We start from the raw sequence: 18,383 nt of genomic DNA, 5'->3' as shown, positions 1-18,383 counted from the left end.
AAGATATCTGACTGTCTAGGAATCTTTTAGTTATTTATTTATTTTTAACCTAAACAACCTATTTTACTGAACAATATTTGAAGCAAGTCTGTACAGCTGAGATGCTACTTTTTTTTCTCAGAAAGCTTCAGGAGGTAATACATTCAGAAATTATTTACATGGCAAGCAGATCAAAATACAATAGTATGGGTTTCGCTGCTGTTGCAAAGCTATATTTACATTAGAATGGTCTATTACTTGTCGAGTTGAGATATGAAATAGGTCTCTGCACACACCCTTTCTGTGTACACGATAGGGCTTTGGACATTACTTTAGCAGTTTATTAATAATAAAAAAATATGTATTTTTTTCTTATGACTACCCAATAAATAATCAACAAATGTGAAAGAGAAGGCAGGTTATGACACTAAGAGCCTCACACTCCAAGATCACTGTGCTATGCTCCCCTCAACCCTATATACCATCACAGTTCACAATGTTCATAACCAGACACAGGATGTGGCTGGATGCAGTACAGCAATATTTCTGACTGCCAGCTCAGTGGTGTCTACTTCCTTTAATTTTTATATCTACTTACTGCTCTGGTAAGTAACATATGAACATAAGCAAACATTTAAGGTCAGATCTAATCAGGAAATTGACCCAGTTTTGGCAACGGGTGAAGGCTCACTCATTAAACTATATTAACATAAACACATAATACTTTTGCAGCACTTTTTTGCTTGCTGTTGGTCTGTCCTCGTTCAGCCAGATGAATTCTGGGTCAAAGACTCAGTTAACATGCCACGGGTCAGGTCCTTCTCCCTCTCATTTAGAGCTCTGTACCCAAAACTTGGTATCACCAACTTGGGAAGATGATCTGGATTCATATTTTAAGCCAAAATCTTCACAGCTAAGAGCTTAGGGAAATTAATTTCAGACAGCAATGGAACAAGACTTAGATTTCTATAAATTTGTGCTTCTAAAACATGTTTTCCTTAATAGCTGTTTTTCCTATCTTTTGTAGTATCTCTCAGTTTCCACTTCTTCATTCCCTAAACTGCCCACTAGTCTTCCTTCATCACACACACAAAGCATGCTCAACTCCTTCTCCACCTGCAGTCCTGGTAAATGGTGCTTTAAATCAATGACCAGTCAGAATAGAAATAGTCTAACATCATCCAGTAAAATAGATAGGTGTTCATTCTTGGTCAAAGACTCCACCTGTTAACTGCAAAACTGTAGCTTTTTCCAAAAAGATCCTTCAGAGGATCTTACATAAAATTATTTTTTGGCAGTAGGAATTAAACTATTTGTAACTGACAGTCTCTTTTGTTAAATAAATCAGAAAAAGTAAAATTCTACTGGACACTAATTCAAAGATTTCAGACCTAAGGAACGGAAATCTGCTTCAGTTCATTTGCTCCACTTCTAAAATTGCTAGATTTTAAATGCATCCTGAAATTCATTTCTTTGCTTTGCATTATAGAGCGCCTTGTGGAATTTTCAGAAGACTAGAGTATATATTGTGATAGCTTCTATTTTACAGGGCATCTATTTGTCTTCAAACACTTGTTCTTCATAGGATATTCCACAAGTGACACTATCTGACAGGAACACCACATCTAAGCTTACCTTTACATAGGCAATTTACAGCATGTATGATTACAACATGCACTGATGATCACTCTATATCACTTGCCAAGAAATGTAGAAACAGGCTTTAAAAGAGAGTATCAGGGATACTCTGACAGCTCCTAAAGCATCATCTTGGTCCTTGTATTAGCTGGCAGTAAGCTCTCCTTGCACCAGTCCCCAAGAACAGTGCAAGAACCAAGGGAAAACATAACTTCTCACATACTGCTGCTCATTCCAGGACACCATGCATCCCTCCCTCCTCCTCCTCACTGTATGTAGTTCTACCACATACTTCTTTCAGACATGATCAGGTGTCTTCCAATGTTTTCGATACCTGGAGAGTTTCACAGTGCAGTAGCCCAAAGAATTATCTCCTGAACTCCTTATTAGCACACTTGGTGAGAAAAAAGCAAATGTGCTACCAATGATATATATAAGTACAGAAAATGAAGTTAGCATGACAGAAAAAAAAATTATGCAACAAATTATTGGAACACATAGTAAACTGTAATATTAAACTGTAGCTTAATAGAGGAGAATCATACTGGCATGATGAATTCAGAGCAATTTGAAATGAGGCACCAAGCTCAGAAAAGAAATGTCCAATTAGGTGGCTCAAGATTAGATCAGAGAGAGGTATTTATCCTAGACTGAATTCACAAACCATATAATAACTAGCCTAATTTTAAGCTGCAGGAAAATCCTACTCTGTAAGACGCTTAAAATTAATATAAAAAATATCTTTTTTAATTTGTTGTGAAACGTCTGTATATAGCAATGAACTGATACTGTAAATGATACAAGAAGTCTTTTCCATCTTCAGTGTCTATGAATCTGTGTGGACCTGAAAGACAAAGTCTGTTTCCAGACTGAATTCTGTAAGATTTCAGTGTACATTGCTTCCAGACCAAACCTTCCAAAAACAGAGGATAGCAGATAATCCCAAACTTCATATGCAAAGTCTGAACATTTTTTGCATATTAAGGGTTCAAGAGTTTAACTGAGCTCTACTGTTCAAAACAGGGGGGAAAAAAAAAAAAGAAAAAAAAAAAGAAACAACCCGCAACATTTGATAGAACTAGTTTATATTTGTAACATTACCAGGAGCATAAAGCAAAAAGAGAATTTGCCCCTTTAATTCTCCCCCTACTTACAGCCACCTGACTGGTGATACGGCAACATCACAGCTACCTTACTGGTCATATCCTTTTCTTCTCCTCTGCCTCTCTGTCATGACCACCACTTCTTCTAGCAGCATAATCATAGTGTATCAGCTACAAATCTCCTGCAGTTCATGTGTTCCACTTGTAAAACTACTGGATTTGAACATGCATCTTTTGCTGCTTCAATTAATAGAGTAAGAACACGGGGCGGGGGGGCGGTAAAACCAAAGTCAGCACCAGCTGATAAAGCACTGGTGTGGTTCAAACAAGTCATCGTTCTTTGTGAATGGAAGTTCTAACCAACTCTGATGAGTGACTTGCTGTGCATCTTCCATCCACCCCAGCATCCTTGTGATAGACACCTGCCAAAGATCTGGAAGACTGTTTACTATGTAACGAGAGACAGACAACAAATAAGCTTAACTTTTTATATCTCCCACTCCTGGAAGGTAAAGGTTTAATCCCCTATATAATCAAGGAATGGCCATGTTAATCACTTCATGTATTTTAAAACATTTCCCTGTGCTTAGGAAAAGAACTGAATTTTAACTGGTATGCAGCTGAACTCTGGACTTACCTCTTAAAGCTATAATGTATGACTGATTTAGGGAGAACAGCTACATCTGGTATTGTCACTATGTGCACCTCTCCCAGAACTCTTTAGAGGTCCCAGGGTATGCTGCTCCCTTCTTCTTTTGCAACAAATGTAAGCTGCAACTCATGAACCCTATATCCTTTACAGAAATGTGAGCTCTCATATGGAAAACATGCTCAATATTTCTGGCACCTTAATTAAACACGTACTTGACATACAGTCTTCTATTCACACATAGAATCAGTCTTCCTAGTGCATGAAAAAAACCTGATGGTTTGTAGGCTGAACAAGTTCCCTGAAGAAATTTAGATATAGTCTCTAAACAAAGATATTTACCTGATTATAACAATGGTAATTTAAGACTAAAACAGGGACTATAAAGCTGACTTTCTCCCTCAGGATCCCATGGTAATCATAAAAATTCCAAATTTTGTCACCAAATAAACTCAGACCTCTCTGTCCACATAAATACCAGACAATAAAATACTTGCCGCTTGTAGCCTATATAAAGAATGGCACATTGTGAAATCTCCCTTGAACTGGCAAATGCATAAAGCTACTTAAAGTCGCAAACAACTGATATTGAAAAGAATCCTTCCAATTTCTTTTCAAGGTTTTAATCACTGAATATCTGGTCTACCTGGAATTGCTCGACTGGATCTAAACCTGGTATTATAAGCATTTATTTACCATGCATTGTCTCTGCACAATAACACATTGGGCAATAATTAAACTTAAGAAGAGGCTTCTGCATGATGATAACTTTTCAACAACAACTCTAAGTTAGATGTTATTGATTTCAGATAAATAACACTACAGGATTCTAGGTTCATATTTTGTTTGTGGAAAGATCTTGTCAGCCTGACACAAATGTCTAAATTACATCAGTCATGAGATAAAAAGGAAGCAATCAATAACAAAAAGCCTTTATATCCATCCCATTAGTATAATGTATGCCTGCAAATTCAGTGATCTTTTCAACTACCAGCTATGCATGTGGCTTACCCAATTAACTGTTCTGTGTTCATCCACCATATTTTTCCTCTTGTCAATGAGTTTTCATGTGTTGCATTCAGTTAAATACTCTTTACTCATACATGACGTTTTTCACCAGTTGGGGTGTTGGGCAATCATTACACTTATTAATTCCAGACAATAAAAGGTTTATACTGATTTCTGCATAATTTGTTCCATTTGTTTCATTAAATACACTAAATTATTCTGTCTGTATCCATTTGGTTGTTCATGTTTGTTTTTTATCTGTTGCTTGCTGCTGCTGTTTGAATCTTGCTGCAAGGAGAGAAAAAACAGTGAAGGGTCTTTTATCAGTCCATCAGCAGTTGCATTATCTACTTTCCAGCAACTGCAAGGAGTGACCTGAGGAAACAGTATATTCTCACTCCTGCTACACATCAGGAAGGAGGTTTAAGAGGGGAGTCTATAAAAAAAAAAAAAAAAAAAAAAAGATACTGCAAAAGGGCAGTTCCCATCACGCTTCACCAAACAATAAAAAATTTCTTCAGAGGCTCACCACAGAGATGGCTGAATTCCTCCAGTCCTTACTATGGTCAGCACTTTCAGATGGTATAACTGGCTCAGAACTCCCACTATTCTCAGGGCCATGTTTGAGACTTGCTTATTGTTTGGATAACAAGCTTGCAAAGTACATCCAGAACAAACCCTGAAGAGTATGTGTGCTTACTCCACAAATCTTGGGAGGTTAGGATGCCATGAGGTATCTCCAAGGCAAGCTGTCTGAAGGCTCTCTGTAAGATGACTCTACAGAAGACACACAGGAAGGACACAGGCAGGAGGAAGAAATGCTGCATTTATGGTCTTCATAAACATCATTCTTTCATGGACGTACTTTCAGTCAAGTATGGCATGGAGAAGCTGCATGGTATCTTCACAGGTAGTAGCGTTAAATAGCATAAAATTACCAATGGATTATAAAACCATGGAAATACTAAATATGGAAAAATAGACCTACATTTTGGAAGCATTTTAGTCAGAATAGCTACATTTAAACCTGGGACTCAGGAACACATCTGAGCTACTGGACCCAGGCAGGAGTCGTGGCTCCCCACCCCAAAATGTTGGTTCCCTCAAACAAGATGTACTGGCTCAACTGAAAAAGAGGCAAAATACGCTCCAAACAATCCAGAAGGTCCAGGGACTCCTTTGATCCAGTAGAACATGCGCTACTGGGTGAATTTCAATGGAGTCATTGAATGTTGGCTTGTGCTTGTAGATTCTAAACTCAAGTTGCTGTTACAAAAAGTTATCAACAGAGGTCACCTAACTTCAACAGTCTTTCCAGAAAAGGACAGCAAAAGACAAAGCTGGGAGACAGCAGCCTTGAATGAGGTATGCCAACTCAAAGTACGTTTTCAGCAGCCACTTCAGGTAGAGTTCTACTCCTCGTTCAGAGAAGGTAGTAACAACCACACTGTCCTCATGTGGGTCAACCTCCTGTTCTGATTTGGTACAAAATGCCTCAGCTATTCAGGCAGCTATAGTTTGCATCTATCTGCAAGTCACTTTTTGGCTTTACAAAATGGTTTGTGCTCCATACATTTTTATTTGTATTACACGCACTCTTTGGCACAGGGAGATGAAAGACATGGTAATTTAAGCCAAGAAAATCATCTGTGCTCTAATAAGGAGAACACACTCTCCTTCAGGGCACAAGTTGACTGTCGCAGTGGAAGACAGGTAGTTCACAACATTTTTATTGAGTACGCAAGGTCAGGTCAGGCCATCTGGGGGTGTCAGTACTGTCACTCTTGTTATACATCCCTGCACTACGTTCTTATAGCACAACATTCACAGCACCACAGACCTTCTTGTTAAAGGCCTCATTTTGCATGGATGAGGTTTTAGATCCTGGTATTACAAAGCTTTTGATTGACAACCTGCCCAAGGAATGCCCTAAGAAAAACTGTTTTGAAGATGAAAATGGCTCTTGACTGAAGCTTCTAACCTCTCTTTATGAGCTGCCTGGCAGCTTTTACGAGTGATTTATTTTTTTCATGTGTTCAAGTGAAATAGAAAATACCAAACTGTAGTGGGCTACTTGTAACTATCATTCCAAAAGAGGTACTATAGTTTATGTCAACTCTCATCCTCCCCATTTATATTTCCATAGCCATGAAAATAGAAAGAAAAAAAAAAAAACAACAAAAAACCCAAACAAACCCACAAACAGTAACAGAAACAAAAAACCTTTTCTTGGTGCTTCTTCACGAATTCCACAACAAACAGAGAAAGGATGACAGTAATCTGAAGAACAGAACTCCTTCATTTTACCTAGTAGCAATCTTATGCTGAAGGAAGGGACAAAGGAGCCAAGAAAAAATTTTGGACTGAGTTTATGGAAGGAAAGGTCACAATTACCTACATGTTAAGAAGGCAGGAAGGGCAGTTTTCTAAAACTGAGATAAGACAATAATGTTTCACAGGGAGCGGGAGGTAGAGGAGATATAGTTCATACATTACACAAAACAAAATACTGAAAATGTAGAATTATAGCAAAATTTCCAAATTATTATATCCTCAAAATCCTCATTGCTTCATAGGTCCAGGAAGGTAGTATAATGTATTACCCACAATATTTTTTGCTTTTCACTCTTCAGTCTAGTGGAGGATAAAGTAACAGCAAGAAACTAAATTTATTATCACAACTATAAACTAATCTGGATAAAATAATACTGACAATCCTGGTTATCTAAGTAATTTTGCTACACAGAAGGAGCAGAGGTTAGCATTGTAAGATTATCAAATCAAAATGGCTTTCTTCTCCATTATGAGACTAAAACATGTATGGAGTTTAAGGCTTCAAAACACAGTCTTGTCAGAGACTTAGATATTATAACATCAGTCTTCAAATAGCTAAGTACTTCAAGCAGCTGTAGAATTGCCTCACTCTAGCATACACTTACCAACAGATAAAAATTACTGCACATATAATATCTTTTCATTCTTATCACATTGTAATAAAAGGCTTTGTAGTGGGAAATATAGCCAACTCAGCCACATGCTAATATTTTATTAGTCAGTGATGGAGAAAGCTGTTCTCATAATTTTGATCTAAATACACTGGGCCATCATTCTGCTCCAACTGAATTTTGTGTGAGCTGCAGTAACGTAACTCAGTGCTTATAAAACCAATACTGGTTAAAATTAAAACCCTAGTATGCATTCCATGGCTGCCCCACTGGCACAGGAACAAAGCACTTTGCTGTGCGACAAGTAGTCTCGGTGAGAGAACTAGTATGTGTGCCAGAGCTAAGCAGAGCATGCTACACATACAGTGTTTCCAGCCTGTGCAACACCAAAAGCACATGGGTGTCTTCTGCAACTCACACTTTGTAGTCTCTGAGTAAACTGTTGCATTTTAGTAAAGGAAAGCGACCAACTATAACACTTGCTGTGGGCTACTCTGTAAATTCTAGTACATCAGTGTATGCATGCACTTATTTTAAGCCTTTGTTGTTATACATTGACAAAATACTTAACCTAGAGGACTGCAATTAAGTGTGACAGCTAGATCTGAAGACAGACTACAAATAGCAATAAATACCATTTGTACTAAACTGCATATGATATATTCTGCTATTGCCTCTTTAATGTAATTGAGGCTTATAAACAAAATTTGAGACAGCTAAGTTAGTTTATTATTTAGGACTATAAAGCTTGTAACATATCCACAAACATCTACTACTCCCTTATCTGTTTCTGGGACTCAAACAAAAAAAAAGGGAGCAAGATAGCTCAGAATTTCATTCATTTCATTACCCAACTTGTTTGCAATATATAATTCTGCACAATTAGACAATCTTTTTTAAAGTTATTACTTTAAAAAAAGAGCAGAAGAACAAATTCCAGAGATATGACTTACTGGTACTCAATTGGCAGTTCTCAGAAACAGAACAGCACAAGGCAACAAATAATACGGGAGAAAAAAAAAACAAAAAGCTCACAGTAATCAAGTTATTTTACAGATGAAAAGAAGTTTTATTAGACACTTGACATAAAACACTCTAGAAGTCAGCTCCTCAAGACAGAGAAAGGAATCTTTGTAAACATCTGAGTTAGTACAACTAATTAAATCAGACATACAAGTTTTCATAAAGCCACCTAAACGTCTGTCAGGGTACAGCATAAGCTAGCAGTAACTGATTGAACCATCAGACCTAGACTGAGGACCACCTCAAAGCCAAATGGAGTCACAAGTGACTGTGCTGTCCTAGGAGCAGACAAGAAACCACAGAAACCCCAAACTGTGCCAAATTTACCTCTGTTTCCTGCCACCTCTTCCTCTAAATAAGATACTATTGATACACCCATTCCCCCATTAGATGCTACCTCTGTGCTGTCCTGCTGACAGAAAAGTAAGGACATTCTATCTATTCTCCTCTGCTTGCTTGAGGTGGGAATAGAGCTACTATTTACTCCTGCCTGTGCCCCAAGCAAAGCAGTCTAGTGGCAGTAGATATCTGAACATGGAAGTATAAGAACCCCTCAGAATTAAGGCCCACACAGACAAGGATTCCTTCTTTAGCCACAGCCAGCAGTGGATACTGTCAAAAGAGTAAGAAAACAGGGAATGAAAGAATCATCCTTCTACGGGCATATTACAATAGCTTCTAGTGCTATAGGGACTTCTTGAACCTCACTTTGTACCCAGCTCATTAGGATGAACAGCATCAAATTATGCAACCTGATCTCTCTGTATTCCTTTCTACCCCTTCTACCTTCAACCATACAGCCTCCCACGAAGAAACCTTAATGATAAAAGCAGTTGAACTGTCTTTGTGACTTGAACTTTGGTTTAATAGATCTAGTACTTGAAAGATACTAACTAGATCTTCTCAAAACTATGCAGGTCAAACATGCCTTGTCACATTTAATACTTCAATGGAATGTAACAAAATAAATATTTACTATATAGACAAAGGTTGCATACAGAGGTCTGCATTAGGGAACAGATACCCCCTCAGAACCACAGTTTTCTTTAACCTTGAACACTGCTTCACTCTACTGAAAGTCCTGCTATGGCTCTCAGTGAAGTCAGGTGATTCTCAAGATAAGAAAGGGTCACAGGCTCACAATTTTATTTCCAGAAGGAAATTTCTGGGGGTGGTGACCTAACACAGAAGACCGGGCCCCTCCCGCAAAAATCAGGTTCATGATCTAACAAAAAAAGAGCAATTCGAAAACACAGGGAGGACAGCATTTTACAAAAGATGCGCTGCATTTAAATGAACTTACAGGAAGAGTGGATACTCGGAAAGCTTTTTCTGCCTTCAGACACCAGATCTGGATCACCTGTGCAGTGCATTTCAGAGTTCATTACTCCATCTGGAAAGCAGCGGTAAAAGAAATCGGGACGCGGTCTACAAAAAACACCATGGATATTAAAAATATAAAAGCTGTAGTAACAAATAAACCTCAAAGTGATTATTACATTTACTGCTTATTACATACAGAGTTCATTCCCTCCTGCCTTAACACAGCAACAGAAATCATAGAATCATTTAGGTTGGAAAAGACCCTTAAGATCAAAGAGTCTAACAGTAAGCCTAACGCTGCCAAGTCCACCACTAAAGCATGTGTCTCAGTTTAAGGTCACTTTTTTGGCAGGCGGGCTTTCTCAGGGAAGCTTCCAGTGCAGCATGCAAGTGGGAGTTGTCTCTGAAAGCAAACACGCAGGGTTACTCTTGCCTAAAGCAATCAATCTTGCACAGCACTTCCAGTGCCAGAGGAAAGCAGCGTAGCAACCCCACAAAGTTGCACAAGTCTTACCGACACACCTAGCTGAGAACAGGACTACAACTTATGCTACAAGATTGGCACCAAAACAACCACCAAATTCTAATGCCAGCCTTGACGCTGACTCTCTAAGTGCGTTGAATAAACCTCTGAGTTTCCTTCTGACCCTGCTCTGAGCTGAATGACAGCATGTAGGTTTGACTGGTGTCGTACTGATCCTGAGCTAATAAACCATGTAGAGAAGCAAGGCAAATGACCACAGATTCAGAGGCAAGCTGACAGAGCAACTAGTTGGCTTGGAACGCAGGCAAAATGAGCTCATGTCTGCCTGAAGAAGATGGTGCAGACATTCTTAATTATATTTCAAAAGCACTCTTAAAATAAAAGTGCCAAGTGCCATTATTGTCAGGGGATCGGTACTGTAGCAGAGAGGGTTCGTCAGAAACCAAGCACAAATACTGCTTCCTCAAAGCTGCAAAACAGGTGAACAACAAATGCAGCATTGGACTCTATTAAATAGTGTTATGAATTCAAGTTAAATATATATTTTTCAGCTGAAATTATTCAAACTTTTGATAATGATCCAAAAAATACCTAAAAAAAAAAAAAAAAAAATCATTTTCCAGAGAGGTTTGTTTGCTAGTATTTTTCTGAACCCTTCATTCAAATTTATGCTTCCCTAAAAAAATGGCCTACCTAGGACTCCACTTATTGCTTAGCTCTTGTTCTGCCATGGACCTTGATATTACCTGGAAATACCACATTCAGTAATATACTTCACACAAAATGCATGCACTGCGTTATATAGAGACTCAATTGATTTCTATTTGCAGACCAGGGGCATTGGCATCTGAACTGCCCCATGCTGTGACTCTTCCTTCTGTATTGCCAACTTAATGAACTGATTTCAGCTCACACCTTTCCTTTCAAACCCCTCGTTTGTCTGGATCCGCCAACTGGTCAAACAAGTAACAAAACACAAGGGCATAGATTCCTACCACAGCTGGATGTCACATAATGAAGTTGTGCAACACCTGCACCAGGGAAAGGACAGCTTCACAGGGGGCTGTTCTAATTCAATGTGCTTTGGAGCAGCAGCTATCTTTTTATTAAGGTGTATTGTATTTGTCAATCTGTCTTCATTTCTCTTAACAGTTAAAGCTATCATTTATAACATGACAAGACTTACCTTCCCACTATTAATTTAATAGTATTTGTGCAGACGCCATTCAGAGCTAGAGCCAAGGAAACAGCTACAAAACAGAATGAAAAAAAACAGAACAATAACAACTTAAATACCAAGCTATAAATTGCAGCATTACAGCATTTGATTTACAGACTGAAACCTTTACTGGAGTGGAAACTGAATGATCTTTGCAGCCTACTGTTTTTGTTATTACCCAGACTAAGGACAGACCCCAGAGCATCATAATAATCCCATGACTTTGTTCTGCTTTTACTCTTGAGAAATCTTATTTCCTTACACAAAGCAAGTTTTCCTATCATGCCATTTGCACAGGCATAAATCATCAGATGAAAACAATAATTAGAGAATCAAGTACTGTGTTTATCAGTTTTACAGTTTACTAGATGAAAATCTTATGCTGTTTGGGTCAAGGAAAATTCCTGTATAGACCTATACGTAATATATATACACACATATGAGTGTATGTGTGTGTTTATGTATATATATAAATATGTATATGTATGACACAATTAAACAGTCCATTTTCATGCTAAAGAGTTGCCTTTTGGCTAAAACTAGAATTGGATGATTTTTTTTTATTATTTATTTTTATTTCAAAAGGATGTAGGTGTTTTGACTAACAATCTTGAAATCTTCCCCTTACGTCTGCTCCCAGGATTAACCAATTTTCTTAATAAAATTGGAGTAATAAACAGGAACTGTCATACAAGGTATGACTGAATCATTTTTTTTATTTGTACTTGCATGCCGAGTCCCTAGACTTTCCAAAGAACCTCATCTACAGATGAACCTCCTCATCTACATGTGCAGATCTGTGCATTTACTTCAGTGGCACTTGGACCCAGTGCATACACTCCTTTTAGATTAAAACTGATTTAATGTTGCAGTTCACACTGTAGCTCCCTGTAACAACACAAGAGCCACTGAATTTTAACTCCCTTAAGAAGAAAAACTATCAGGCAAATGTCTGATTTCCAGCAGAACAGTCACAGTAATATAACTTTTGATTATGACAGCTACACAAGTTCTTTTCTCATTGGACTGCTGCCCCAGATGCTGCACTTCAGCAGCACACATCCTGTCTCCATAAAACCATTGCCTAAGGATATTATAGATCATAAAAATGTGTGTGCTATAGGATCTATTTTTCTTTAAGTTAAAAAAAAAAAAACAGGTCCTCCATCAAAGCAAAACCAAAGGTTTTCTCAGACTATACCAATAGCTGCCAGCAAAAATAAAAGAACAAGTCAATCCTAGACACACTGTTCAAAAGTTCTTCCACTTTCAACACCTATGTTCACAGTGACCATTCAATCCCATGCTCTCTTTTTCCTCTCAATCTTTCTCTCAGTTATTTATGGTAATTCCACAGTGAACTGAATTTTCCACAAAGTCAAATGCACATGACCTGCAATGTCACAGCAGTACATTTCCTTTTTAAAGAATGGGAGGTGTAGAGATACCTGCTTTCTGACACACATGGTAAAGTTTACTCTTTTCACTGAGCTTTGTGTCTTGATTGTTGATTGCATGTCTGACTGAACCATGCTTTCACTGTTGCATATTCCTTACAATGGCAATCCAAGTATCAAATGACTGTGAATGTAAGCTGGTGAACAAAATGAGAGCAAATGCAATTTGTTTTCTTTAGGCAAGATTCATACTGCCTGCCAAAAGTCATATAATCTAGTCATTAGAGAGATGTAGGCACTTCCAGGGGAAGGAATAAGGGCACCTACATTTGGAAGCTAACTACTCCTTACCCTACATGCACTGAATCGCCTTCTTTATATTAATGGCTATATGAGGGGCAAAGTATTTTTACATCCTTTTAACCTTTGAACTCTTCTATGCATGATGCCTAAGGAAATTCACCTTTTGAGGCACTTCCTAATCATTCATTATGAACATTATGTGCCAGATCTCAGCAAATCAGCAAAGCTCCACCACAGTTAATAAATCCTCACATCCGCTTCACATCACCAGACACATTAACATACTGAATCATATTAATATATAGTACACTTGAACATAAATAAGCCACAAGAAGTTCAACACTTATGGCACATACTAAACAGGGATACCCTGTAGAACAGAACATCAGGCTTGGGTTTCCTTAAAGTCTGGGTAGCAAGGACAATACTGGGGAAGCTGGCAAGCTTTCTCCTGGACATTATAGAGGGAATCATAACAGAAGCCAAGAACAGCAGAAAAAATGAACATCTCCTTAGAACAAAAAGGTAAGAATAAGTGATGGAGAAACTAATCCAAAGGTCCTTTCCTTCTTAAACAACAGAAAGTGAAACTCAGAACTCTGATTGTATGCATTTTGTGAATCAGAGTTATTTCTACGGAATGGAGTTGTCAGTAAAATATCACTACAGGACATTTCAGAACTTAATACAAATGACTGGGAGCAGCCAAAACAAAACCAGGATCTTTTCACACTTGCGCTAGAGAAACTGAAGAAAGAACAAGCTATGGGAACCCAGCCTTATCCAAAAGAAATTTTCAAAGGCAGATACATAGTGCCATTTACATCCTATCTAGCTAAGGCAAGGCTGAGTATCACTTTGACCTTACAATCTAAGAGCCAATAAATTAAAGTGTAAATTAGCCAGTAAAACAGAATTTCAGAATCAGGCATGTTTCAAACATACTGCCAACAAAAACATTTGCACTTCTTAGCTTCACAGTATCCTCTGCCAATGAAAGTGCTTTAGTCAATTTTGGTCCCTGGCAATATCCATATAAAAAGGATCTGGGGATATATCAGTAAAAGATTTCAAAAGATAAGCGCAGGCAGAATTAGCTGGAACAGTTTAAGACTTACCATCCCCATTGTTTGCCTGCTCCTCTGCTTGAAGTTGCTGCCTACAACTGTAATTAGACTTCAGCCATAACACAGCCATAGCAGTTCACAGTCCAGGATTAAGTGCACATCTAATTCCGCTGGCAGTTTAAGATGAAACACCAGCTTGTGATTAGAAAAGCTGAGCCATGAGCACGGATTTTGCAATGGGGAACAGTAAACTCCAGGAGAAGGTCAGAGAAAACAATAAGACGAGTAATTTCCTACACTAAGCAGCTGAGTCTCGCAGGACTTTCCAGTCAAACCCTTAATTTAGAATAGCTGCAAGTATAAATAAGAGGTAAGTAATAGATTGGCTTTGACAGAAAAATCTACATCTGAACAGTCTCTCAGATGGTCTTGTCTTTGCTGATCGAATTCTGGCCCGTGCTAGCTAGATTGTGGAATTAAGGCATAGAATTTGTACATTTAGAAACATACATAAAAACAATGACTTTTGTGAGATGGCTTGCAACTATAACTGCACTGAAAACTACTGTAATGGACTGTAACAGAGACGGGTTTTCTTCAAGGCTTAGACTACAATTGGAATCAATCTCCGAGAGCTACCACACATTTTCCGTCTTGAAGTATGGCATATATTACCTAAGAAAGCCTCTTTAATTTCAGTCTTGTCTGTTCGCCGGATTATTTTCACCACAAAAATGACTGCTAGTGGCGTAAGGAACGAAATTGCCTGTAAGAGATAAAAAATATCATGTGTGAGAGCATCCATTCTTTTTCAGTCCAACTGATTAATAATTAGTTCCAGTTAGCTCCATTTAAACTGGAAGGCTGAATGATCTTTGTCAAACTCCTGACCTTAAGCAAAGTGGGATGATTTGTCTTTGCAACTACAGGGCAATGAATACATTAAAATTGCAATATAACTGTGGGTTATAATTGATTTGTTATTGCCTGGAGTTGCATTTAAAATGTCAGCTTCATAAATGAAAAAGCAACAGTCTATAAGGTCCACAAAATTCATACACTGATCCATCCAGATCTTGTACATTTTTTCCACACTAAGCATTGCTCCAGAAGGCAGCCCAATCCAGGCTGTGCTCTCAGTGAGACCCTATTCAACATAACAGACTCCAACACCAACTTCCTGACATTAAAAAATGCTTTTTATTTTACTTTTTGTTTTCTTTTTAACTCTCATTCTTGAAAGCATTGAGAAGATCATGTTTTTATGATTCTTTCATTTACAAGTGTTTGGATGTGGACCAAACTGCTTGATTTTATTTAAGACCAGAAAAACAACACCTGAACATCTACAAGTATACTCATTGGTTAAGCAGAACATATTCTTTTATTGTCAGTGCTGTAGGACAGGATTCCTCCTACAAGGAACCTGAAATGGCATCTGCACATCAATGCACACACTTGATTTCCACAAACAGCATCTCCATTGTCACAGAGTAATTTGGACTATGGTTGATGATGCACTGTAAATGTGCCAGTTATCCAAAAAGCATCCTACTTTGTGCAGTCTGTCATCCCAGAGCAAGTATTTATTGTCTTTCTCCAGAGAGACACATCGGTTTCTCCCAAGCACAATGCCAGGGAGTTTTTCATTAGTGGCTTGCCATAGAAACTATGATTTGGTTCCCACCTGGTCCTTCCATCATCCCTTCTGTCTCAGACCTCCAATTGCAGAGGTAAAAGGCAACTCGTAGGTAAGGATGTCCACTTATGCTTCTTGCTGGTTCCAGTCTAAGTTAACCAACTCTTTTCTGGAATCTACAAACCTGCTCACCATCACATTTGTTCAAAAACAAATCAAGGTCTTTCAAAAGCATTTATTCTCTTGAAGTGAAAATTACTGTGTTTTTTTAAACAAGGCAAAAATTAAGCTGTATGTGGCACAAGGGGTGCCATGGCTTAAGTAAGACTATACTATCTTTACTGAGGCTGAACAGTGCCTTACTTCTTAAACAGCCCCACTGAAATAAAAAACAGGCAGGACAGACATGTTATGACAAAAGACATGTGACTCTCTTCTTTTTATAATACAGATTAATCCCAGTCCTCATTTTATGCTTTTAGAACATCTGAGTATGGAACAACAAGAAAATGTACTATACTTGTTATTTTGGTAGTACATCTTGGTCCACATTCCCCTCACCTGCATCTGCAAAATATTATCTAACTCAGTGAGCCATGCAGATTAAAACACAGTCTGGAGTCTGATCCCCTTTTTTACATTTAGAAAGGCAGGCACCAGGTTTGGTGCAAAAAGATGCACCATTTCCACTTAAAACCCCCTTCTGTCTACAGTGTGTGTGAGATTCAAGTCAGGGTGCCAGTGTCACGTTACTGCTCCACAAATGTTCACTTCTCTGTATCCTCAGCAATAGTTTAATTTCTGCTTTCAGAAACAAAAAGTGAAATTAAAAAAAAAGGTTAAAGCAAAACCTAGAATTATTAGTTTCATTCTAAAAAGTAAGGATTGCCACCAGGAAAGAAAAGAAGAAAGATATCTGCATTCCATTGTTGAAGAACATGTAGAAATATAGCCAGGCTGACAGGCTTATAGTGGTGGTTTAATAGAGTTAGAAATCTTTTGAACAAACAGGAGCAGAAGAAAATATCAACAAAGAATAGAATTCAAGTGGCAGCTTGTTCCAAACTACTTCACAATCAATCTTCAGAAATCTGGTAAAACTGCAGATTTCCTCATATTTCACAAGCATATGGATTTTTGAGAGAGATGAACAACTATTCCTGTGTGCAGTACATTGCTGTTCCTTACACAAAAGCATCAGCTGGAAGGTGTTTTTTATTCTGCAGCAAAATGTACATATAAAGAAAGTTTGGCTTGCTAAAGACTCCTTTTTCTTTATTTTGCAAAAAGATTCTGTATGGCTCATATCCATAACAGATTTGGCAACAGTCCAATGAGCAATACTCTCCTCAGATACATCTCAGTAATGTTTTCTTTTCCAGCAGTGAAACATTCCAACATTGCCTTGCTTTTGTGAAACATGGACAAAATCCCTCTTGTTCATTATTCATCCTGGCGAGCCAGAGATATGCTAAAGTTATAGGGACTCCCACATACTTCCATGCATTCAAGAGAAGCTGACAGTACCTTATGCTTTCCAAGACAAGGAATATCCACTGATAGAGACAGAACAAGGCTCATGTCTTTCCAGTCCTTGTGGCTTACTTGCTACCCATGCAGAAGTCAGCTTTGTCTAATTTGAACCTGGGTTTGGAGTATTCACAACATTTCTCTTGAATTCAAATCTCTCAGCGTATAAAATAATCCAGCAGTTCATAAATTCCTAGAGATTGCTTTCTAGTAAGCCACAGCCGTATGTTTCAGATCAGAGTACAACACTAGTGGCAAGAAATTCTTTACATAATGAAAGCTTGTGATCAATGCTAGAGTTGGATTTTTCTTCTTTTTAATTAAAGAAATAAGAAAAAACATTTAGAAATTCTGTACGTTTCTTAATTTAAGAAGCTGTTCACTGAGTTACTGACATGTTAATGGTCTGAGCCAGAATGAGAACACAGAATATACAAATGTTACTAACTCAGAGCTGCCTGGAAGTTCCACCTGCCATGAAGTATACCAAAAGCTGGCTCTAGGGGAAGTGGTTAACAGGGAAATGTACTACACATATCCCAGAATTGTGCTTCCCCGTGGCTACTGCCTAGAGAACAGAGGATGGACCAATGATTATCCCAACTGGTTTCAAAAATAGTTTCACCACTGCAGCAAACCCCTGTACGATGATTCACTATTAGTTCTTGAACTCTTCAGTTATAAACATGGTTCAGAGAAACCATGTAGCAAGGTAATGCTCAGCATAAGGAAAAATGGCAGAATTAAACTCAGTCTTTCCTAGCACAACAATTTAACTTTCGGGTTTGGGGGTTTTTTTGTTTTACACAGCTGTCTTGCATTTCAGGAAAAACATATATTTTCACCCATCCGGGCTGAAAAAGTCCTTAACAGAGTTTCTTCTTAATGCAATGTAAACAATATGTTGGTGAATTTAAAACCAGGCCTTCAGCCTCTGTCATAGAAGGCTGGGATATATTGTTGCCTCATAAATAGGAAGCACCTTCAAGTGCTCCTTACTTAATTAAAAAGTTTCTGTAACTGAAGGCCTGAACCTTTAAAAAAAACCCCAAACATTGAAAATAAATTACATAGCT

The 18,383-nt window shown here is 38.0% G+C and overlaps 1 protein-coding gene across 2 annotated transcripts in view; it reads right to left on the bottom strand.

Annotated features, from left to right (window-relative positions):
* PLPP4 (phospholipid phosphatase 4) overlaps positions 1-18,383 on the bottom strand; it is a 66,413-nt gene that overhangs the window by 26,713 nt on the left and 21,317 nt on the right. For both annotated transcript variants that reach the window (XM_069797111.1, XM_069797112.1), the window contains exons 3-5: positions 14,814-14,904; positions 11,339-11,402; positions 9,649-9,773 (exon numbers count right to left, since the gene is read on the bottom strand). In XM_069797111.1, coding sequence (XP_069653212.1) covers positions 9,649-9,773; positions 11,339-11,402; positions 14,814-14,904 — 280 coding nt within the window. The remainder of the gene's footprint in view (positions 1-9,648; positions 9,774-11,338; positions 11,403-14,813; positions 14,905-18,383) is intronic.

Source organism: Haliaeetus albicilla, chromosome 11 (assembly GCF_947461875.1).
Source record: "Haliaeetus albicilla chromosome 11, bHalAlb1.1, whole genome shotgun sequence".
NCBI classification, from domain to species: Eukaryota; Metazoa; Chordata; class Aves; order Accipitriformes; family Accipitridae; genus Haliaeetus; species Haliaeetus albicilla.
This window is presented reverse-complemented; position numbering and strand designations above follow the sequence as displayed.